Source organism: Enoplosus armatus, chromosome 23, assembly GCF_043641665.1.
Source record: "Enoplosus armatus isolate fEnoArm2 chromosome 23, fEnoArm2.hap1, whole genome shotgun sequence".
NCBI classification, from domain to species: Eukaryota; Metazoa; Chordata; class Actinopteri; order Centrarchiformes; family Enoplosidae; genus Enoplosus; species Enoplosus armatus.
Window position 1 is genome coordinate 14,207,079 of NC_092202.1, and position 22,645 is coordinate 14,229,723.

General features: G+C 44.7%; 2 protein-coding genes and 2 non-coding genes across 4 annotated transcripts; all 4 read left to right on the plus strand.

Moving 5' to 3' along the window:
- Window positions 1–8,259, plus strand: senp3b (SUMO specific peptidase 3b). The gene is made up of 11 exons (XM_070929862.1): window positions 1–88; window positions 1,471–2,187; window positions 2,736–2,849; window positions 3,438–3,549; window positions 4,384–4,531; window positions 5,048–5,095; window positions 5,643–5,720; window positions 5,974–6,111; window positions 6,572–6,655; window positions 6,890–6,940; window positions 7,698–8,259. The coding sequence occupies exons 1-11, from the start codon at window positions 1–3 to the stop codon at window positions 7,806–7,808; spliced, it is 1,689 nt and encodes a 562-aa protein (XP_070785963.1). The 3' UTR covers window positions 7,809–8,259.
- Window positions 8,260–13,307: 5,048 nt separating this feature from the next.
- LOC139305631 (eukaryotic initiation factor 4A-I) lies at window positions 13,308–21,324 on the plus strand. The gene is made up of 11 exons (XM_070929544.1): window positions 13,308–13,342; window positions 14,760–14,802; window positions 14,963–15,095; window positions 15,655–15,794; window positions 16,624–16,792; window positions 17,426–17,535; window positions 17,720–17,863; window positions 18,056–18,193; window positions 18,837–18,926; window positions 19,593–19,672; window positions 20,284–21,324. Exons 1-11 carry the CDS (start codon window positions 13,320–13,322, stop codon window positions 20,426–20,428), a joined length of 1,215 nt encoding a protein of 404 aa, XP_070785645.1. The 5' UTR covers window positions 13,308–13,319; the 3' UTR covers window positions 20,429–21,324.
- LOC139306367 (small nucleolar RNA SNORD10) lies at window positions 16,330–16,469 on the plus strand. The gene has a single exon (XR_011599452.1). It is a non-coding gene; the product is annotated as a small nucleolar RNA SNORD10 (small nucleolar RNA).
- Window positions 16,993–17,131, plus strand: LOC139306368 (small nucleolar RNA SNORD10). Its single transcript, XR_011599453.1, has one exon. It is a non-coding gene; the product is annotated as a small nucleolar RNA SNORD10 (small nucleolar RNA).
- Window positions 21,325–22,645: the final 1,321 nt, after the last annotated feature.

The window sequence follows — 22,645 nt, forward strand, 5'->3', positions numbered from 1 at the left end:
ATGCGAGACAGTGGCGGTAGCCTGGCTCAGAACCGCTGGCAGGGAGACCTGGGTCTGACTGCTGTGGGGCAGGACGACACAGGAGGAGGTAGGCATTTCACTTCTGGTTAATAATCTGTTTACATTCTACTTAGGCGTGTATTATTACATCTTGTTATTATATCACACGAAACATTTTGGCAGCATTTACTTCTTTAGTTCCGCTGTTTGTACAAGCAATCCCTAAATATGCGTTTCAGTCCTCTTCCAAGCGAGTGTGTTGGCAGTAAGTACATCCTGTGATGAAGTTATAGGAACCCACCTTAGTGAGAACAGTTTGCCAGAAGGCAAGGCGTACGGGTCCAGTCACACCATCATTTATCACCACGAAATCGGTGAACCACTACGATCAGTTCAGTTGCGCAGGTGAAGTGAATTTGTGAGGCGCTCGCTGCTTATGTCTTTATTAATTCTTCAAGTTATCTTAACTGGAACGAGTGTTAGAAAATTCAGATTGTAAATAGCGAGTAATGCCACACAGTTAATGATTACAGGGAATATTATCATTATGAGGGTTTGATACAGTTTTATCATATCGAACCGATTCAGCTTGTTGGATCTGAATCCTGTCAAGTCTAATTAGGTTTAGCTTTCAGAATTTTAAAGTAACTAAAGTGGAACTGAAATACCGGATCGTATTGAATCGTTTAGTCCGTCGACAGAATAGTAATCACAATTATTTTGATAATTGATTTATTCGATTTATTAAGTTGTTTTTACAAGCAAATAAGGCAAACACTTCCTACTAGCAGTTTTTAAATTATGATGATTTTCTGTTTGCATTTTATCTATGAAGCCTCTGCTCTGAAGTCAAAGTCCAACGGTCTGTTCATTTGTATCTTAAAGCTGGAGTGCGGATCTTTTGCCTCCCCTTTCTGGGGTATGCCTACAGGTTTTTCCGTTGCCCCGAGCCATGTAGAGAGAGAGAGAGCCGTGTGCTCTCTGTATTCACCATGGATGTATTGTATCTACTAATTGCCCACCAAGAACACGTCCTGGAACTATCTGAAGTCTACGTGACGATCAAGCATGTTGAACTCCCTTGATGCGACTCCGTCTCTACATGGCTCTGCTGTAGCCGTGGCGACAGCCCACTCCGTTGCTGCGGTCGCCCCCCCCCCCCCCCCCCCCATTCAGCTCTGGCAAACCAACCACTGCTGGTTGATGGTTGTAAGATGCATGACTGCTGGTGCACCAGCGCGGGAATGTGGCCACAGACGCCAGATTTAAAAACTCTGTATAATGTGAAATACAGAGAGGTTTACCTGGAGGTGATGGGGTTAATTAGCATTGTGTGACGTTTTCTTGGAAACTGCTTGAATGTAACGGGCGTCCATTTATATGTAAAACTCCTGCACTCCAGCTTTAACTGAACACAGTACGCGCGTTGAACACAGCTGATAATTAATCACTGCTCATATTTGTGTTTAGGTGGCATTCCTGGAGACCATCTCATAGTCCCAGTGTCAGGCCACAGTGTACCCAGCACCATGCACCTCAGACTGGGCCAGAAAGAGAAGGTGTGGACAGGCGAGTATGTAGACGAGGAGGAGGAGGATGAGGCGATAGGTGACGAGGAAGAAGAAAATAATCTGGATGGGGAGGAAGAGGATGAGTTTGAGGGCAAGGGTTGGGATAACAAGGAGGAAGAGGAGGAAGAAGAAGAAGACGAAGATGATGAGGAGGAGGAGGAGGTGGAAGAGGAAGGATACCAGGCAGAGGTGGAGTGGGAGATCCCAGACTTTCCCTCCCAGTCCACCCAGTACCCTCATTCACAACAACATCAACATTATGGACCACAACAGAAGGCAGAAGAAGGTGGTGATGTCACTGTAGAGGATTCTGTCTCCCAGGCTGAAGCAGGGGACTTGTTCAGGACCCACCTCAGCAGGTACAGGGCCCTGAGGAGGCTCACGCGCTGGCAGCGCCTGCGATCCCACGGAGGCCTTGGATTTCGGCTCACCCAGCACTGGAAGAGCTGGCGCCAGCGGGCCCAGTGGGCATGCTTCCAAGGGCACCGGTGGAGCCGGAGAGGGCAAAGGTACAACCTGTACGGCAAGCAGAAGAAGATAAAAAGGTACCAGCAATCCCCATACACCGATGGAGAGGATGGCGGCAACGATGAAAGGTTCACGGAGTCTGAGAGAGGTACTGGCATACACTACATTTACTCGTAAAGTAAAGGAGGACAGAATATATTGAAAATTGCACACTTCTATGTTTTTTTTTTTTTTTAAAAAGACAAGGCAAAAAACCAGTAACATGTTAGACCAAACTACAATATCCTGAGTCCTGATTGGTTGGCTTTTTATTTTTTATTTTTTATCTTGAGCCAATAGGAAACCTCAATGTAAGCTTCTTCCCCACCTCCTCATTAGCTTTTTCGTGTGACTAGTGGGCATTTTGGCCCATTTTGACAGTTCAGAGCGAAGATACCACGAGAGCGAGTGACAGTTGAAGGGCTCTCTTGGTGCTTTGAGGCGGACAGCGCGAAGACTGCGTGTCCTACGGCTTAAGCAGTCACATGACCTGAACCAGTACATGTTTCGTCCGCTAACTGACGTGGAAACATTAAAATCGTCTCATCGTAGCGGATTTGCGAGCTTTACACAAAGGGCTCAAAGGCAGCAGCACGACTAATTTATTCCAGCGTCAAAAAAATTAAAATAAAAATGTCTTTCTTTTTCTCTCGGCAGATAAGCAGATAAATGGGTGCTCTCCAGACAAGCAGGAGGACAGAGGGAGACGGGAAGTGGAGGTCAAACCAGTGGAGCTGGCCCTTACCGAGGAACACATGAGCTGCGTGACTGGTATGGATCAGAGACTGAGGCTGTTGGCGCGTGTTCGCCGCCGGTCAGATCAATGTAAAGCTTTAAATTTGTCCAACAGGGTTTTGTCCACATTAGCAAGTGTCTTTGTCACTCTGATATTGCCGTTTTGGTATTTCAGGGTTAATTACCTATGGCTGTTTTTGGTCCCATTTGTTTGCTTGTTTTCAAATTAATTTATTGGGATGCAGTAGAGCTGCAACTACTATTCGTTCAAGCTTAAATGTCAAACATTTGCCGGCTCCAGCTTCATAAATGTGAGGATTTGCTGCTTTTTTTTTTTTTTTTTTTTTGTCGTTTATGTCAGTACATGAAGAGTCTTTTGGGTTTTGGACTGTTGGTGTAGGGTGCAGATTGGAAAAGGTTTTCTTAAAGCTGCAAGATAGATTTCCCTTTTGGCCGTTTGTCCACACTAGAAGCTTGAGTTGGATCCAGAAAATATCAAAAAATGTCAAAATGTGAAAGAGTCGATCTTCTTTAATGGACACCGTAGCACGCGTGTCCGGCTTGTTGTGCGGCTCGCGGTTTAATTGTGACGCCTTTTTTTTTATGACTTTCTTCCATCTGGAGGTATTCTTGAAGAGTCTCTACAGCAGTACGGCAGTTTGATCCCCATCCACGTGGATGACATAGTGGAGAAGCTCCAGGACATCTTCAACGAGAGCTTCTCGCAGCCACACAGGTCAGTCCCAGTGTGTGGTCACTTCTTCTCTCTGTGTGTGTGTGTGTGTGTGTGTGTGTGTGTGTGGTTATGTGGCGTTTAACCAAAAAAAATATCTTTAAAACACTTGATACCCCTTTTTGTGCCATTCTTGAAGTGCAGAATTAAATGAAGAAGGTTGGATGAGCTGGTTGGATAGAAAAGGACTTGAGAGAGAGAGAGAAACTGAGCCCAAACTGTCACAGTATGCCTGATAACCAGATTATCAATTGAGTTATTTGGAGGAAATCTTCCCCATAGCTTTCAAGACTTCAATGGTAAAGAATGAATAAATAAATCCGACCTAGATCCCAGAACGAAACAATTACAGGCCCATTTCTAATCTGCCTTTCCTTTTGCTTTTGCAATCTTACCAGCAGTTTTAAACAGGAAGTGAAACGCTCCAAGTGAAACGGTTTATTGAAGTAAAGTCTATTATTTTGTTCTCACCGCAGAGCTCAAAAATACGTGTTTTATTCTCAACCGTCCACCTAAGTGTCTCGATGCTCTAGCCTCGGATGAAGGCATCTATTACCTCCTTCAGTCTTTCCTGAAGTGATGTCTGGTTATTCTAATACCCACTTATCCAGTATGGGGTTGCAGTTTTTCGCTATTTTCTTGTTTTTACGTCCGTTATGAGAGACTTTGATCTGGAAAAACTACCCGTCACAGCATCGTTTAATGATACCAGTGGTTAATATTGAATAAAAAAACGGAGAAAGCTGGAGCAGGAGACTAAACCCGATTATAGTCGACTGAAGTGACAGTATGTGAGTCAATTCCCGATGTAACACTGTTTGCTTTGCTGCTCATTAGGAAAGCGGTGGTCCAGCACCTAATACAGTCCTTCCAGCGTTCGTCGGGGTCCGCCCTGGCTAAAACATTCAGAGTCAACTACAAGCGCCACGTTCTGACCATGGACGACCTGGGCACCCTGTACGGGCAGAACTGGCTCAACGACCAGGTACAACATCGCAACAAGCGCAGATGGAACAAACTTTTTTTATTTTTCTATTATTCATGTTGTCAGTTGAATTTTTGCCCTCCCCTGGTGGTCCAGCAGTTACCAGTTAACTCTGAGTCTCAGATTTTTTCAGTGTTTCAGTGCAATACATATATAGTCATACACAACAGTGCAATACATACATATATATATATATATATATATATATATACATACATACATATACATTGTGATTGTAGATTTTCTTTACTTATTTTTCACTTAAATACTGTAAATGTGTATATTTTTTATTTTCTATTTCTTATTTTTATATTTTGTACATACTTTTACCTCTAAATTATGCTACTTTCAATAAAGTATTTCTGATTCTGATTCTGATTCAGATGGCAGATGATTTTTTGAACCAGTAAATTGACTAAAGGGGTTAAATACCACCTTTTGTAATCACTGCTCCCTGAGTTCACAGAAAGACGTGTCTTTACGTGTGGCGTCTTTCTTTGTCGTCGTTTTCTTCAGGTTATGAACATGTACGGCGACCTGGTGATGGACTCTGTGCCAGAGAAGGTAAGGAAATCAAAAACGAACCGCTAATGGCATATTAAAGGGGCCGATTTTCCACACGGAGCTCATCACGTGGAAATGGTTGCATAATGTCAGCGGTTATCCCAGCTTGGCCTCGGGGCGTCACATTCGTAAGAGGGAGCCCACATTACAAACTGGGGTTGTCTGGTTTCAGAGATTTAGGGTGCAGGGGTTTGTCTAAAGAATTCGTTTTTGCGTTGGGAATGCCGATCCAGCATTTCTGGGGGCTTGACCCCATTGTTTTTCTTTTTAAAGCACAAACGCGCGTCAAAGATGGGGGGGGGGGGGTTGGCTTGCAACAGCTCGACAGCGACGCCAATACAATGAGCTGCAGCGTTTGCTGCAGCTGCTCAATACAAAAAAAATAAATAATTATACATATATATATAAAAATTCAGCTTACCAGCCATTGGCAGATAGACCACAAGGTTAGTTTTGGACCCTGCTATTAGACGTTGATTAGCCGTGCGAGAGTCCCTGACGATGACACCCACCCTAACCTCCGACCTTCCTCTGTTCTCCTCCTCAGGTTCACTTTTTCAACAGCTTCTTTTATGATAAGCTAAGGACGAAAGGCTATGAAGGAGTCAAACGGTGGACGAAAAATGTAAGCGGGTGCCAGAACCTTCCCACTCTTTAAACATTTGAGTTGTTGCCCTGATTTTTCGAGTCAAGTTAAGGTAGTGCTAGTTTTTTTTTTTTCCTTCATTTTCCTATACTGATCTTGTCCCCTGCCTACAGATATCTGCATTCACATGCTGACTCCAGTATAATTATAGCATAACAAACTGTTATTTACATCCGTTGTCTCTCCTTTTACTACTTTGTCCTCTCCTCTCGCCACACTTTCCTCCCACCAGGTTGACATCTTTCAGAAGGATCTGTTGTTGATCCCCATTCACCTGGAGGTCCACTGGTCGCTGGTCAGTGTCGACATTCCGCGTCGAGCCATCACTTACTTTGACTCTCAGCGGACTCTGAACAGACGCTGCCCAAAGGTAGGACTGGACAACATCACCAGTCCCTGCTACACTAGTAGATTATCTTTTGGAACTTTTCTTTTTTTCTTTTATTTGTAGTCATTTTAACTTTTTGGCACAGTAAAGATAAAAGAAACATAGCTGCAAGCGGTGGATTCAAACTTTTCCAGGCTTCACGAACCAAGGAAAGTCACTTCAGCCAGTTTTAGATTTTTTTTTTTTAAAAGAAGGATTGAGACCAAACCCACTTGTTTCATTATCATAAAGCGTGCAGCATTTCAATAATTGCACACTTAAAGTTCCCGAAACTTGGTGTGTACGTTCAGGACACGGCGATGGGATGTCTCCACCGAGTTTTCGAACGAGACGTGGAAACCATTCCCATCTTAACCTCAGCCGAGTAATTCAATACAAAAATGTATTCATCATTTATCCATTATTTCGTGTGTGTTTGACTCTTTGTGTTTGTCGTTTCCAGCACATTTTTAAGTATCTGCAAGCGGAGGCCATCAAAAAAGACCAGCAAGACTTTTTGACGGGATGGAAAGGCTTTTTCAAAATGGTGAGGTGCTTTTTTTTTTTGTTTGTTTGTTTGTTTGTTTTCTTGACTTTGACACAGAATCAGGTTACCCGTCTCACAAAGCCCTCTAAAGAATTAAATTAGACATCTTGCTAACCCCACCCATTTGCGAACCCCACCCATCAGCAGCAGCAAGTCATACATCGCTGTGGCTGTGCTAGGCATGTCAACGATCTCACTGCGTGTCGCTAATGCATTGTGGGTTATATGTTGCAGAATGTGGGTCGCCAAAACAACGACAGCGACTGCGGGGCTTTCGTGCTACAGGTGAGTTTCTCATCGTCTTAGCCCCCCCCCCCCCCCGTGTGCAAGACAAATGTGGTTTTCCATTCAAATGAGTGTCGCGTAAGGCCTGCGCAACGGTTAGAGTCCTAAAACCCGGAAACGAGTCCGCATTTTGACACTTCCGGTTCCCCTCGTCTGGAGGTCAGTGGGTTCTCTGAATGGGGTTTTTGGTTAGATGCCTGAAATAAGGCCTCCATTAGTGAAGATTATCTTTTTAACTTTTGTTTGCCACAGATCTTATTTTGTGCAATAATCCAAAAATCCCACTGGCCTTTTGTCGAGGGAACCAGGGCGACGCCAACTGCCCGGGTTGGCCTCCAAAAATACATCATCCCTGCAACACTCTTATTAATCGTATTAATATCTCAATCTTGATTCAGGCCTGTATGCGATCTCATTTCCCATCTCCCATGTGTCCGTCCATTGTGGGAACCTTAAAAAGACTACACAGCACTTGCCTCATGTGGTGTGTTTGCCTATTTGGGGAAGTAGGCTGAACGGACAGCCTACTTCCTCAAAAAAGGGCCGCCATGTTTCCACCGCGCTCAGTGTTTTGTCTTGTTTATATCTGCCGGCCGTACTCCAGTAACTGCTCGCTCTGCTCCGTAGGAACACACACACACACACACACACACCTGCTGGCTTGTGTTGCATGAGATGTTGTCGTGAATCCGTTCTTCCTGCAGACCAATAACTTTTTTTTTTTCCCCTCCTCACCCCCCCCCCCACCATTCTACAGTACTGCAAGTGTCTGGCCCTAGGGCAGCCATTCAGCTTTGGCCAGCAGGATATGCCCCGGCTGAGGAGGCAAATGTACAAAGAACTGTGTCACTGCAAGCTCACCCTGTGACCCATCACCCCCGCCCCAGCCCGCCATCTCCACCTGCACCCACCACTGACCCAAACAATATGGAGGGACAATGATATAGCAAGAAGAGGACAAGGGGAGCAAACGATTGACTGGAAGAAAAAAAAAAAAAAAAAAGAGAGAGAGAGAGAGAAACTTTTCAAAAACTTTATTTTTCTTTGCCAACATCCAGAGAAAGTACTTCTTCTATTGTAGGTGATGTCGTTGTTTGGCTTTGTTTTGTCTCTCTCTGCTTCCCTCTCTCCATCCTTTTTTTTCAAACTCTCATTTAATTTCCATGTCGTCGTTATTCCTTCGCGGTTGACAGAGGCCAAGACTAGCTTTCGTTTCGGGAATGTGCTAATCTTCCAACCCATCGTGGTCCACTTGTGTCTTTCAGTCTGAACTGGGAGCATGAAGAAGATATTTAAATAATCCGGTCCAGGGCGGAAGGGGGGAGGGGGGGGGGGGGGTTGGGCCACAGTCAGTGTCCAGGCGTCTTATGTGAAATCAGTAGTCGGGTTTGCAGAGGTAGCGTGGTTGGATGGCAAAAATGATTTGAACCAGTCTGTGTAAGCTTATGGTTAATCAGTACCAGTGGATTTCCATGCCTTCCATCCATCCAGTCCATACAGGATGTTGTGTTCCATTCCAAATGTCAAAAGTATGAAACTCCTTGCATCTTTTGAACAACTAGGAAAAAAAAAAAAAACACCCAACGTAAAAAATACACTCCCCACGCTACAGCCAATGTTATGTTGGCGGTGCTATCTAGTCAGCAGGTAATGTTTCCTGCTGTAGCGTAGTGTGGCGTGACATTTCCAATGTGTAATATATTTTGTTGAACAATTTCCCACAAGATGTTGAGATGAATTTCAAGAAAATGGAGCTTTTAAAATGCGCCGCTGAGGCTCAGAAAACGCCAGTCTAGTGCAGCTTTCGGATGGGGAAATCAGAAATGTACGCAACATCCTTGGAACACCACATATTTACCCCTTTGCCGTTTAAAAAACAAAACAAAACAACTTCCTCTGCCTCCGTCGCTCTCCCCAGTCATACAAATAGAACATCTTCATGTGGGAGACTGGATTTCCGTCTGTGGATCACAGCCCAAACAAGCCAGAATGACATATTGGCCCAAATAAGGGGTTATCTTTACATTGCATTAATCTTTTTTCTGTGTTTTATCTCTCGTCAGTAAATGTGTTGATATGCTTATTGCTTTAAACAAACGGTGTTAAAAGGAGGACTACTAATTTCTGTCATTTTCTTTCGGAGCAAGTATAAAAGAGATCCTCTCTGGTTAGCATTTCTGTGAAGGTTTGAGAGTCATTTTGGTGAGGAACATGACTGCTACAAATAGATCCAGTATGTCCATAATGGAGTTACAGTACCCTCCTCTTCTTTTTATAACGAAAGACAACTTTGTTGATAGCTGTGTTTTTGATTTATTTTATTTTTGTTCCTTTTTTTTTTGTTTTTTTTTTTTTTCAAACAGGAGTTGATGCAACAGAGTTGACAGTTTTATATATCTTCTACAATGCATTATGGTTGCTAAAAATAAAAATACATGGCAAACAAGTGAGTGTGCATTTTATCAGCGCTACTGCACGGGCATTAGCTGGGTATGCCGACAGCCCCAGTGGCGGGATGTAACAGAGTACATTTACTCAAGTACGCAATTAGGATACTTGTACTTAATACTTCTACTCCACTTCCTTGACATGGAAATAATGCACTTTTTTTACTCACTACATTTAACCTGACAGCTGTGGTTACAAGTTACTTCACTTTTTTCAGGGTGGTGGTGGTGGTGAACACAGGACACACTTTGTCTCAGGATGAACAAAAAAAAAAAATACAATACAATTCAAATGAGTTCAAGTCAATGGTCTTTCAGAGAGGGACACAGCAGCCTCATGTTATCCAGAGCCACAGTGATGAATGGAGCTGCAGGTGGCATCTACACTCAATCAATCACGTTTATTTGTCAGGAATGAAAATAAAATTAGGGGGGGGGGGGGTTACATTCTACCCTTAATAATGCTGGGTATTTTATAGGCTTCATATATTTCAATTTGACTAGTCTTAGTCCAGCAAACTGATTAATTAAGCACTCGCCGATCAGATACTGGAAACGGAGCGGACCAACCCGGACTCCTTAGTTATTGTCCTCGGTGACTTTAACAAAGGTAATCTCAGACATGAACTCCCCAAATACAAACAGTTTATTAAATGCCCCACCAGGGAGGGGAACACTCTGGATCACTGTTACACCACAGTCAGTAACGCTTTTCACGCCGTCACCCGCGCTGCACTGGGACACTCTGACCACGACATGGTCCACCTGATTCCCACATACAGGCAGAAATTAAAACTTTCTAAGCCTGTTGTGAGAACTTCGAAGAAGTGGACTAGTGAAGCTGCAGAGGACCTGAAGGCGTGTTTGGACTGTACTGACTGGGATGTTTTCAGGACTGCTACCAACAGTCTGGATGAGTACACAGAGGCTGTGACTTCATATATCAGCTTCTGTGAGGACTGCTGTGTACCAACTCGGACCAGGGTGAGTTACAACAACGACAAACCCTGGTTCACAGCAAGACTGCGACAGCTGAGGTTGGAAAAGGAAGAGGCGTTTAAGAGTGGCAACAGAGCGGAGTTTAAGGAAGCCAAGTACAAGTTTAGCAAGGCGGTGAGGGAAGCTAAACGACTGTACTCAGAGAGACTACAAAACCAGTTCTCCTCCAACGACTCTGCTTCTGTGTGGAGGGGGCTCAGGCAGATCACCAACTACAAGCCAAGAGCCCCCAACTCTGCTAACGACCGACGCCTCGCCAACAGCCTCAACGACTTCTACTGTCGTTTTGAAAGACAATGGGACAGTCCTGACACCATCCCCCACACCATCACCCACCAGCTCCAGCCCAACAGCCCCAACCCCCTCATCACACCTGGGGCTGAACTCTCACACCTCCTACCACCACAGCTGCCCCCCACAGCGCCCCCCACTCCTCCAGCATCAACACCTCTGTCTGTCCTTGAAAGAGATGTGAACAGGCTCTTCAAGAGACAAAACCCGCGTAAAGCTGCTGGACCAGACTCCATCTCTCCATCCTGCCTGAAGCGCTGCGCCGATCAGCTGTCTCCGGTGTTCACGGACATCTTCAACACCTCACTGGAGACATGCCACGTGCCAGCCTGCTTCAAGGCCTCCACCATCATCCCTGTCCCCAAAAAACCAGGGCCCACTGGATTAAATGACTACAGACCCGTCGCCCTGACCTCTGTGGTCAAAAAATCATTTGAACGCCTGGTTTTGTCCCACCTCAAATCCATCACAGACTCTCTGCTGGACCCCCTGCAGTTCGCCTACAGAGCCAACAGGTCTGTAGACGACGCCGTCAACCTGGCTCTACACTACATCCTCCAGCACCTGGACTCCGCAGGATCCTATGCCAGGATCCTGTTTGTGGACTTCAGCTCTGCCTTCAACACGATCGTCCCGGCTCTTCTTCAGGACAAGCTCTCCCAGCTCAACGTGCCTGACCCCACCTGCAGGTGGATCACAGATTTCCTGTCTGACAGGAAGCAGCACGTGAAGCTGGGGAAACACGTCTCTGACTCGCGGACGATCAGCACCGGCTCCCCCCAAGGCTGCGTTCTTTCTCCTCTACTCTTCTCCCTCTACACCAACAGCTGCACCTCCAGTCACCAGTCTGTCAAGCTCCTGAAGTTCGCGGACGACACCACCCTCATCGGACTCATCTCTGGAGAGGATGAGTCTGCCTACAGGTGGGAGATTGACCATCTGGTGACCTGGTGCAACAGCAACAACCTGGAGCTTAACGCTTCAAAGACAGTGGAGATGGTTGTTGACTTCAGGAAGAGCGCAGCCCCACCCGCCCCCATCACCCTGTGTGACTCTGCAGTGGACACTGTGGAGTCCTTCCGTTTCCTGGGCTCCATCATCAGCCAGGACCTCCGGTGGGAGCTGAACATCAGCTCCGTCATCAAGAAAGCCCAACAGAGGATGTACTTCCTGAGGCAGCTGAGGAAGTTTAACCTGCCACAAAAAATGCTGGTTCACTTCTACACTGCCATCATAGAGTCCATCCTCACCTCCTCCATCACCGTCTGGTACGCTGCTGCCTCCACCAAGGACAGACGCAGACTGCAGCGTATCATCCGCTCTGCAGAGAGCGTGATCGGCTGCAACCTTCCATCTCTTCAGGACCTGTACTCCTCCAGGACCCTGAGGAGAGCAGGGAAGATCGCTGCCGACCCCTCCCACCCCGGACACCATCTGTTCGACCCCCTCCCCTCTGGCAGGAGGCTGCGGTCCATCAGGACCAAAACCTCCCGCCACAAAAACAGTTTCTTCCCCTCTGCAGTCAACCTGACAAACTCTCACTGACCCCCCCCCCAGAACACAAACACAAGCTATACGTTATATTAACGTACATCACCCCTGTCCCCACTGCGTTACATTAACGCACCCACCCCCTACTGGACACTTTATCTGGACACTTTACTTTATTCTGGTCACTGCACTGTTGTTATTTATCTTATCTAATTTTTTTTTTTTTTTTTTTTTTTTTTTTTTTTTTTTTTTTTTATTCTTATTCTTATTTTAGCTTTTATATTCTACTTATTTGTTATCAAAACAATAGCACCTTCAGACCACAGCAAATTCCTTGTAATGTATGTTACTTGGCAATAAACAGTTTCTGATTCTGATTCTGATTCTAATAAAAAAAGTGTGTATTAGTTCTGGCAGTGAAGAGAGGGCTTTGAAGCAGCATGCAGAACTACATGTTGGGAAAATAACATTAACAGAAAATACTGTTAGGTTTGGAAAGTGAACCTTGGTGCTTCTTCGTTGCTGGCCAAAATGTATTGAACATTAGTATAACCCTGTCAGATATCGATGCCTGACATTCAGAGGGAGGGGGTGCTCCATTAAGTACCTCACACCCACATTCCAAGCTCCCCTTGTGAATTTAGTTATAGATATGCAACAGGTGACTACAGTGTGACTCATCCATAGTTTCACGCAGATTACATCACTGCGTGTGAGATGTGTCGCTGCTGTATTGTTCCGCGTTTCGACTTACTACACGAAAGATGGCAAGGAAATATGGCTCAGAAGAAAGAACGTACCCGAGGGTTCGGCCTTTTTTTTCCACGTTGGCAAATGGCTGAGCTGAGAATGGGGGAGCTGTAAACGTGTTCCCCGGGGTAGCCCGGGTGAAAGGAGCTTGGTTACCTCTCAAACAGTTTTGCGTATAGAACGTAAACTCCACCCCACTGGCATACCAACGGTCAAACAATCGTACACTACTACAGACGGTATGGCCCACCTACTGTTATATGACGTACAAAGCGGCCAATCACAAGTCTCTATGGGCGGGATTACTGGTAAATGACGGCGATCTGTTGCAATGAGAAAGCCTCTTTGTGTGTTGTCAACGTATATAAGACATTTCTGCCGCAGTTTCTTTCTTTGGAATAATGTCGGCTGAATATGATAATAGGTGAGGAAAAGTGTTTATGGTCGTATGGGTATTTTATGTGTCAGACGTTGATATACTTCCTTACGTCGATATGTTTATTTTCGATATGACTGACTCGTCGGGATGTAGACATTGACCGACGCATCATGGTGTTTTCTGTGCTCGACTTACCGCTCAGGCCTGCCGTTAGCCTGCCGTTAGCCTGCCGATAGCCTGCCTCCAGCTAACGGGACCGGTCTTCACATTAAATAAACCAATACGGTGAATTCGGCGTTCAAAACTCAACGTTCGCACATAGCTTTCTAAATGTGTAGTCTAGGCGTTTGTTTCTGTTGGCAGTGGCACGAATGATGGCTGATTGCTGTTGGTCCCGAACGTAACTGAAGCAATGTAAATGGCAACCGGAGCCTTGGGGTAGCACGTGAATACGCGTGGTAAAGGCTTATGTCAAGCTAAGCCTAATGTTAAATCTACGGGTATATTGGGAATGCGGAATTCCCGGGTTTTCTCACGGCGGAGGAAAGCTCGGAGTTGGTAGCGTTGGTGTACATTTAAAGGGATTTTGTCTTTTTCTACGACCGGCGCACATGGTCGTGGTAGTGTCAAGCGGCGGCTTAGACAATGCCGGTAGCGCGACGGTAGGCCGTGAACTGATGTTGGAACCTTTTCCTCCCCCCTCCCCCTCCCAACATTGCTGTACGTCAAAGTATGTGCTACCTTCGTGAAACAAATACCCGGTTTATGTCGGCGTACGCATTCGTTAATGGCTTTCGCTGACATGGCGAGTCTAATAAAGGGCCACAAAGACGAACAGGGCCTGTTGGCAGTAGCTGTAGCGGGCCGGGACCGCAGCCAGCCGAGCTTTTTCTTTATTCGTACTATCGCACATTTTGCATTAGGACCACGTCTTAAAACCCATTATTCGCAATAAGCTCACGGAGAGGCGAAAAATACATCGTTTATTTAACACTAGCGGACTAAAATCGACCCGGCTAGCTGTGGCCGTTATTCCCGTCGACTAGCTTCCGACTTTTCAGCCCCGACTGGGGGAAACGACCATCTTGAATGTATGTAACGTTAGTAAAAATGGCGGACTCCTGAAAAGACGCCTGCATTCAAGCGCAGGGATAAAACGACAAATGTGTTTGATTTCTTTAAAGTTTCAACGTAGTACGCCAGAAAATGGAGTTTGAGGTAGCCCATGACGTGAAATAACACATTTTATATGACGAGGAACTGAAAAGATTAGCAAGACATGCGTCGTGCCGGAGACGCAGAATTGGATTAGGGAGAATATTCATCTAAGCTGTGGTGTTTTTTTTTATTTGTTTATTTTTATTCATCCATCCAACTGTTTATTTAATTTGTTCTGCTGTGGCGCAGAAGAAGTGAGATCACAATGAATGATACTAGTAACTCGTTGTCTTGTCATTCACAGAGACAATGGCCCAGAGGGCATGGAGCCAGATGGGATCATTGAGGTGAGTCAACTGTGGCAGTAATGATAAGATAATAAAAACCACCACCACACATCCACCTAGTTGTGTGGCCTAAGCCGTGATCGCATACTACTTTCATATCAAGGCGTGTCTTTTAAATTTGTTTTGCCTTGTTGCCACTTGTCTATCTTGCCCCCAACAGAGCAACTGGAATCAGATCGTGGACAGTTTTGATGAGATGAGCCTGCGCGAGACTCTGCTCAGAGGAATTTATGCCTATGGTTTTGAGAAGCCTTCCGCAATCCAGCAGAGAGCCATTGTCCCTTGTATCAAGGGTAAGTGAGGTGTACTCTTTCACTAAAGACATCTCTAACTTTTGTGTGTAGATTATGCATACATGTCCAAGGACCTCCAGTATTTTAACTTATCATGTGCTTGTGGTTCATGCTTATTCTTTTTTTGTTGCACAAGTTTTAAAAGATGGTGGTTGCCAATGCTGCATTGCCTTGAGTTCAACCGATCAAAGTACACTACGATGTTCTAAGAACTATGGTTGTTCATACTTATTGCAGTGCAAACCCAATAAAAAGGGGCGGGGTCCTCCAACTGTTAAAACTATGGGGGGGGAAAGTTCCTCTGGTCCAAACACACCTATTGTGATCCACTTGCATACCCCAGATTATTTGGGTCCGTGGTCTTCCGGCTCTTTTTTCGTGTGCTTACAATCCTTAGATACTAAAGGATGGAAGATCTTTTTCTATTCAATTAATCTACTCTATTGACTTGAACCTTGAATTAGACTATCATGACTGTGCTGCAGTGTTGATGTGCTCTCTGGCTACACTACAGTAGTTCTGACTCTGTTTTGTGTGTTACATGTTTTTTTTCTCTCAGGTTACGATGTGATTGCTCAGGCCCAGTCTGGCACTGGGAAGACTGCCACCTTTGCCATTTCCATCCTCCAGCAGATTGATGTGGAGCTGAAAGACACCCAGGCTCTGGTCCTGGCCCCCACCAGGGAGCTGGCTCAGCAGGTAGGGTCACTGTCGAACAGTATGTAAAACTGTCACTGAAACTGTACATTTGGAGGTCTAGTGTCTCCATAGATTCATGACCAGTCTTTGGTAAATTGAGCACAACGCTTACAAATGTACAGTTACCTAAAGCCACGTTAACCTGCTGTTTTTTATACAGATGTTCCTTTCTGCTACTCGCTTCAGACTGTGCAGTGACTATATTAAACGGTCTTGATGCTGAATTACAAGATTGCACCAACAGCACACAGCGTAACTGTCTTGTACAAACACTTGCCTGAAAGAGCCTGATTTACTTAGGCCATACTTAATTAAGCATGCTTTTATATTTACAGTTAAGCCTGGCTGGTTTGCCATAGGAACATGCCCTCAGACTAACCCGGTCAGGGTCAAGTTGGCTTTCAGTCTTTGCTTCGATCAAATTGATTACCCCACCTCAGGATTAACCAGTGAATGAACGGAACTGTGACTTTTGTGTACCGTTGCACCCCTGAACACTGATGCATGATGGTAGCCACAATCAGAAAGCGCTGCTGTATAATGATGAAACCCATGCGTGTCAACTGACTCTGTAAACCCCTGCTGTGTTGTCGCTCTGGTTGGCGTCCTGCTAGCTTGAGTCCTCGGCACAGCGGGGGTCCAGAGACATGATCATAAATCACTACTACTGAATACAGCACCCATCATACTTCTGAAAGGGAGTAGTTGTGATAGTCTATCAAAATCAAATATTTAGCCAATGACATGTCTTTGACAGTTTTTTTTTTTTTTAATTGCCTAAAACACGAATCAACAAATGTGTCTTCACTTTGTGTTTTTGTTTTTTTAGATCCAGAAGGTGGTGCTGGCCCTGGGTGACTACATGGGAGCCAGTTGCTATGCCTGTATCGGAGGGACCAGCATTCGCAGTGAAGTCCAGAAGCTGCAGGCTGAATCCCCACACATTGTGGTGGGAACCCCCGGCCGCGTCTTCGACATGTTGAGTCGCAGAAACCTCTGTAAGTCATCACGTGAACTAATCGTGCCAAATTATGAGCAGTCGACAGTTTTTTTTTTTTTTTTTTATTATTGAAACTGTTTTCTTTCAATCAACTGGCAATATGGAATCTTGGAAGAGTCTTTATGGAAGATCAACCCCCCCCCTCCTTTTTTTTTTTCCTGACAAGTTTGTCACGCCACAAGAGATGAGTGTGCTGCTGTATGATGATGAAACCCATGCGTGTCAGCTGACTCTGTAAACCCCTTCTGTGTTGTCGCTCTGGTTGGCGTTTTGCTGGCTCGAGTCTCGGCACAGCGGGGGTCCAGAGACATGATCATAAATCACTACTTCTGAGTACAGCACCCGTCACGTTTCTGAAAGGGAGGCGTTCGCTAGTGTTGACGGTGTTCTAGAGAAAGCATGCCTACTCAAAGACTTCCATAAAGGCAACTAGGTATGTGTGAGGAGGCTCCGTTACCCCCCCAGGCCACAGCTTCAGCACCCTGGGAGAGTCCTTGTCTCTCTGAAGCTGCAGAATTCAATAGATCGCCCCCTTTTTTTTTATGATCTCCAATTCCAGCTATTACTACACTTGTGATGGGACAAGTGCAGGTTTTCTGATCTATATTAATTTTTCTTTAATCTTTTTCAGCTTCTAAGCACATAAAAATGTTTGTGCTGGACGAGGCTGACGAGATGCTTAGTCGAGGGTTCAAGGACCAGATCTATGAGATCTTCTTGAAACTGTCAAGCAGCACACAGGTAAGAGCCATTCTACCTCCACCCCCAGTATCTTCGAAATTAGTCTAAATATCCCCGTTCTGCCAATTGGGGCATGAGACACAACTGTAATAAGGTTGCTTGTGTTGTGTCACATTCATCACACTATAGTGAGGGAAGGAAAAATGCCTCCATAATGTATAGGACTTTTTTTTTTTTTTTTTAGGTTGTCCTACTGTCGGCCACCATGCCAGCTGATGTGTTGGAGGTCACAAAGAAGTTCATGCGTGAACCTGTCCGAATCCTGGTGAAGAAGGAGGAGCTGACCCTTGAGGGCATCCGCCAATTCTACATCAACGTGGAGAAAGAGGTGCAGAAACGTTTCCCAATGCTGTGGCCTTTTTAGTCAGCAAACCAGACAAGTTGGAGACCTAGATCTATGAGTGTAGCTTCTCTGTATAGTGCAATATAGTGTAATTGATCCAGATCTTGGAACATGCTGTGTACAGAAACGAAGCTCACTTGAGCTGGCTGTGTGTTCTAAACTGTTGGTGGTCCTCAGGAGTGGAAGCTGGACACGCTGTGTGACCTGTATGAAACCCTGACCATCACACAAGCAGTCATCTTCATCAACACGAGGAGGAAAGTGGACTGGCTGACTGAGAAGATGCATGCCAGAGACTTCACTGTCTCTGCTCTGGTAAGAGCCTCTACTCGTCGTCACTTCTACAAAAACTGAGCGGAAGAGCTTTTTGTTGTACTCTTGTTTTTTACATCTCTGCTCACAAACAGATCCACTACAAGTGTGTTATTGTACTACGCACCCATGCTGCCCAGACTGTCTGACATGTTGGGTTTGCCTTAAAGACTACTATGTGAGGTCCAAGGTTCCCTCTCCTCCCATCTGCAGTGATGGTGAAGGACTGAATGTTCCTTGGTACAGAAGCCTATCTGCCCTCCACTGTGGCACGGTCTAAGTCCTTGGCTCACAACTAATTGGCGGATTACACTCAGTCCTGGTCCTAGAGACTTCAGTCCTTTCTTTGCAATATGAAGAAATTGTAGACAAAGTGTTTTGGAGTTAATTGATTTATACAAAGGATTTCTTAAAGTGCTAATTGTTCTAATTCTCCATTTACCAAGGATGCATTCCATTTTAAACTTCTGTTAAGCTGGAAATGTAGTTTTAACTTTCTGATGCCTCCATTTTAAATTGTAATTTGGATGCATTTGTGACACTATTGTGTGTTTAGATCAGACAATTCTGGGTGTGTGTTTTTCAGTTTGGCTTTGTCTCCCCTTGTATCATCCAACCATGCCTCATTTCTTCTTTTTTTCTTAAGCACGGTGACATGGACCAGAAAGAGCGAGACCTGATCATGAGGGAATTCCGCTCTGGCTCCAGTCGAGTCCTCATTACCACTGACCTGCTGGTATGTACAACAGCCTTCTACACTGTCCATCCCTGGTCTAGCTGAGAGCTGATTTTTGAGCTGACGTGCACGGCATACATGTACAGACTGATTCAGCTCTGCCACTACTTAACGATGTAGCACACACTAGCTTCTTGTATGTAAACCAGGACAAACGCATGTCAGGTTTGCCTTTTTAAGACTATGTGCAGTCCAAGGTTCCCTCTCCTCCCATCTGCAGTGTTGGTGAAGGACTGAATGTTCCTTGGTACAGAAGCCTATCTGCCCTCCACTGTGGCACGGTCTAAGTCCTTGACTCACAACTAATTGGCGGATTACATTCAGTCTTGACCTCCCACATGTTTTGGATTTTATGTTTGGTTTGTCTTTTTAACTCCCATCTATTAGACAGCGGTGTTTAAAGTTGGACATGGCTGTAAAAGTCATTCTGAACTAGAATGACAGGTTCAAGCGCTGCTTTAATGCTTCAGTAAACCTATCAAGAATCAGGACAAAATAACCCCGTCTACAATGCATTGACGTCACCGACAGATGACCATTTCTTCATGGTGTGTTTGGTGGATGACCTGAAGCAGAAAGCTGGCGCTTGACCTCGGCCATGTCCTCCTTTTTGTGCCATATGGATACAAATGCTATGCAACTAATGACCATTCTGTTCCTCCTCAGGCCAGAGGTATTGATGTCCAGCAGGTGTCCCTAGTCATCAACTATGACCTGCCGACCAATAGGGAAAACTACATCCACAGGTAAAACGCCACTAAGGGGGGTGCCAAGTATCGGATTACAAATTGGCTTGAGCAATTTGAATTACTGTTTCATAAAACAAAGTAAGGAACTACATTGGAGGACTTTTTATTCTTTAACGAGCCAAATTCTGAAGCGTTTCCAAATCCCTATTCCCCATCATGATGTCACAGGACAGGTTTTTTTGTTTTTCATGTCGCATAATTACTATTTTCCAACTTCTTAAATAGTGTGCATGTCAACATAATTGCAACTTAGAAACTATTTATTTTTTTTTTTTTATAGAAGAAGAAAGAAGTTCTATAGGAGACCGAACACTTAATGCAGCTAATTGTGTGTTTATAATGCTGCAGGGCTGGGTGAAGTTTTTACCACTATCTGTCGCTCTCGCGTCACGTCCTGACGCCCAAATCACGTTACCGAGATCGCTCAATCTTGCATGACAATCTAGCCCATAATATATAGGCGACGGCTCCCGCTGTGGAACTGGTTGGCTGACGTGAACCTAAAACCCATAGATCTTCTATCTCCCGTCCTGTATTGCTGCCAGGTACTCTTATCTCGGTGACGCTGAATCAATTTAAATCTCGATTTTGAATTTGTCTCCTGCCAGGATTGGTCGGGGTGGCCGTTTCGGGAGAAAGGGAGTAGCCATCAACATGGTGACCGAGGATGACAAGCGAACCCTGAGGGACATTGAGACGTTCTACAACACCACCGTCGAGGAGATGCCCATGAATGTGGCCGATCTTATCTAGAAGAATTCACACGCCCTTCATCCACACCCACCCCGCTTATTTTAGAAGTCAAACCTTGTTTCTTCCTTTTGCTAAATTCCACCGTGACTTTACCCTCTACATTCTAAGGGAAGGGGGAATGCAGCCATTAGTCCTTCATAACCTTTTTGTAATTTTTTTTTTTTTTTTTGGTTTTCTTTGAAGGATGAGTTACTGACCTGCCTCATCTGCTTGCCATATTCCATAACCCCCCCATATCGGCACCTAAATTATTCCAGCATCTAATCCCACCCCTCCTAAAATTTAAAGCATTAATTTGAACCTTTCCACATTGATGTTTTGCGAAACTGAGGACTTTTAACATAAAATGAGTGCATTTGTAACTGTCCCACAAGTGCAAAGCATAACTGCGTTTCCAAAAGCACATTTAAAAAAAAAAACCCACAAAAAAAAGATTTAAAAAATAAAGTTGATTAATGATAAAAAAAGAAAAGGATTTTAGCTCTGACTGTTAGGAAAGCGTACCATTTAGATTAACAGCTTGGCTCAATTGATAAACGCGCTCAACGCTAACGCCACGGCGATTGGCGCTTTTGTGAAATGCGGCTGTGATTTGCACCTGCCCAGCGTCACAGGGGGGGGGGGGGGGGGGGGGGCACTGCGTTGCCCGTGACCCCGCTGGATGAGCCGATTGGCAAGTTCACTTTGGACTCTGAAAACACAACAGCGGTCTAAATGAAACGGGAGGGGGAAAAAGTGCTGCATTTGACCAGATCAGTATTTAAACAACCTTCAGTGTTCTTAAAACAGCCTTTAACACACATCCATGATCATGTTAAGAACAGAGGTTTTTTGGGGGTCTAGAGTACACAGGGCATATTCAATAAAAAGACCTGTATAGTAAAATCCATCATGAATGAGTTGTTTACCGCTTTGATCCTTTTTACTGCTGTTTCATATATATATATTATTTTTATTGCTAATGTACATACTGCTTGACTTGTACAGTCATCCGTGCAGTAGCGTTCAGTTGAAGACTGACTGACTGGTGGCCACAGATGTCTGGAGGCAAAATAAAAGAACAACGGTGAGTTCTGTGGAGACTTTGCCTCTCGACAATGACAACCTGGTTGGATTTTTTTTATTTTTTATTTTTTTTCCTTCTCCTTCCCTCACCCGATCTCTAACTCTTTGACATTATTGTTCATTTAGATTTTATGTTTAAATGACACATTGGATTTTTTTTTTGATTTTTTTTTTTTTTTTTTTGGATAAGGTGGTAGTGACATTTTGTAGCCTACGTCGCCAAATTGTTGGGATGCAGGAGCCGTCAGACATTAAAGGACCAAACTACAGAAGATTAAGTATATAGAGGACCCCCCCCCTCCCCCTTCCCCTCTCAAAAAAAAAAGAAAAAAAATCTCTTCTCTACTGTAAGCCCCTCATTAAAATGCCTGTCATCATGGGGTTTGGTGTCTGGTCGTGTTTTGGGGTGTATAGTCAGTGCTATTTTTTAAAATGAATTTAAGGAATTGTTAACCTTTTTGAGACAGAAACAGTGTATCACGTTTTCTACATTGGATTCTGTATAGTATTTATTTTAATGGTCTTAAAAAAAAAAAATTAATAAAAAAAAAATAAAAGTTTCTCCTTTTTTTTTTAACAGTGTAAACGGGCCTCTGCATTGTTGAATAGCATGAAAGCCCTTGCGGGCCAGATCCTGCGCGGAGAGGCTAGAATGTAAACGGATACGCGCCGCGTGCAAAGTTGACAGCTGAAAGCCCCGGTTCTACTGGACCGACACGCAAACCTGTGCTGCAAGGCTGCCTGTGATTGGCTGCCGGGCGGCTCTCGACACCTCCGCGTGCGTCGCAGTTTGCGCCAACTCCTGGTGTTGACAGACAACTACCCACGGAGGTGTACTATGTAAAGCATTTGACCTCCTTTATTTTTTTTTTGTGGCTTCATTCGGTCAAAACAAGTGATCCTTTGTAAACTCGAGGCCTGAAAGAACCATAAAACAGCTTGAATGCCCCCCCCCCCCCTTTTTTATTTTTTATATTATTTATCTCGTGATTCTTGAGTGATCTGCCATTTCCGGCTGCATCTCCAGCCTGGACTTTATTTAGAACAATCTAAGCATGTCATTCCGGTTGTCTTTTTCCGCAATAAACATTTAATTGTATGTCGGTGTCATGTCCATTCAGTCGCGTGTGATTATTTAGACAGTTCACTGTC

Coding starts and splice junctions, on each gene's coding strand:
- senp3b (XM_070929862.1), top strand. CDS start 1: ATGCGAGACAGTGGCGGTAGCCTGGCTCAGAACCGCTGGCAGGGAGAC. Junction 4,532..5,047: donor AGAACTGGCTCAACGACCAG/GTACAACATCGC, acceptor CGTTTTCTTCAG/GTTATGAACATGTACGGCGA. Junction 6,941..7,697: donor GCGGGGCTTTCGTGCTACAG/GTGAGTTTCTCA, acceptor ACCATTCTACAG/TACTGCAAGTGTCTGGCCCT.
- LOC139305631 (XM_070929544.1), top strand. CDS start 13,320: ATGTCGGCTGAATATGATAATAG. Junction 17,864..18,055: donor ACATCAACGTGGAGAAAGAG/GTGCAGAAACGT, acceptor GGTGGTCCTCAG/GAGTGGAAGCTGGACACGCT. Junction 18,194..18,836: donor ACTTCACTGTCTCTGCTCTG/GTAAGAGCCTCT, acceptor TTTTTTCTTAAG/CACGGTGACATGGACCAGAA.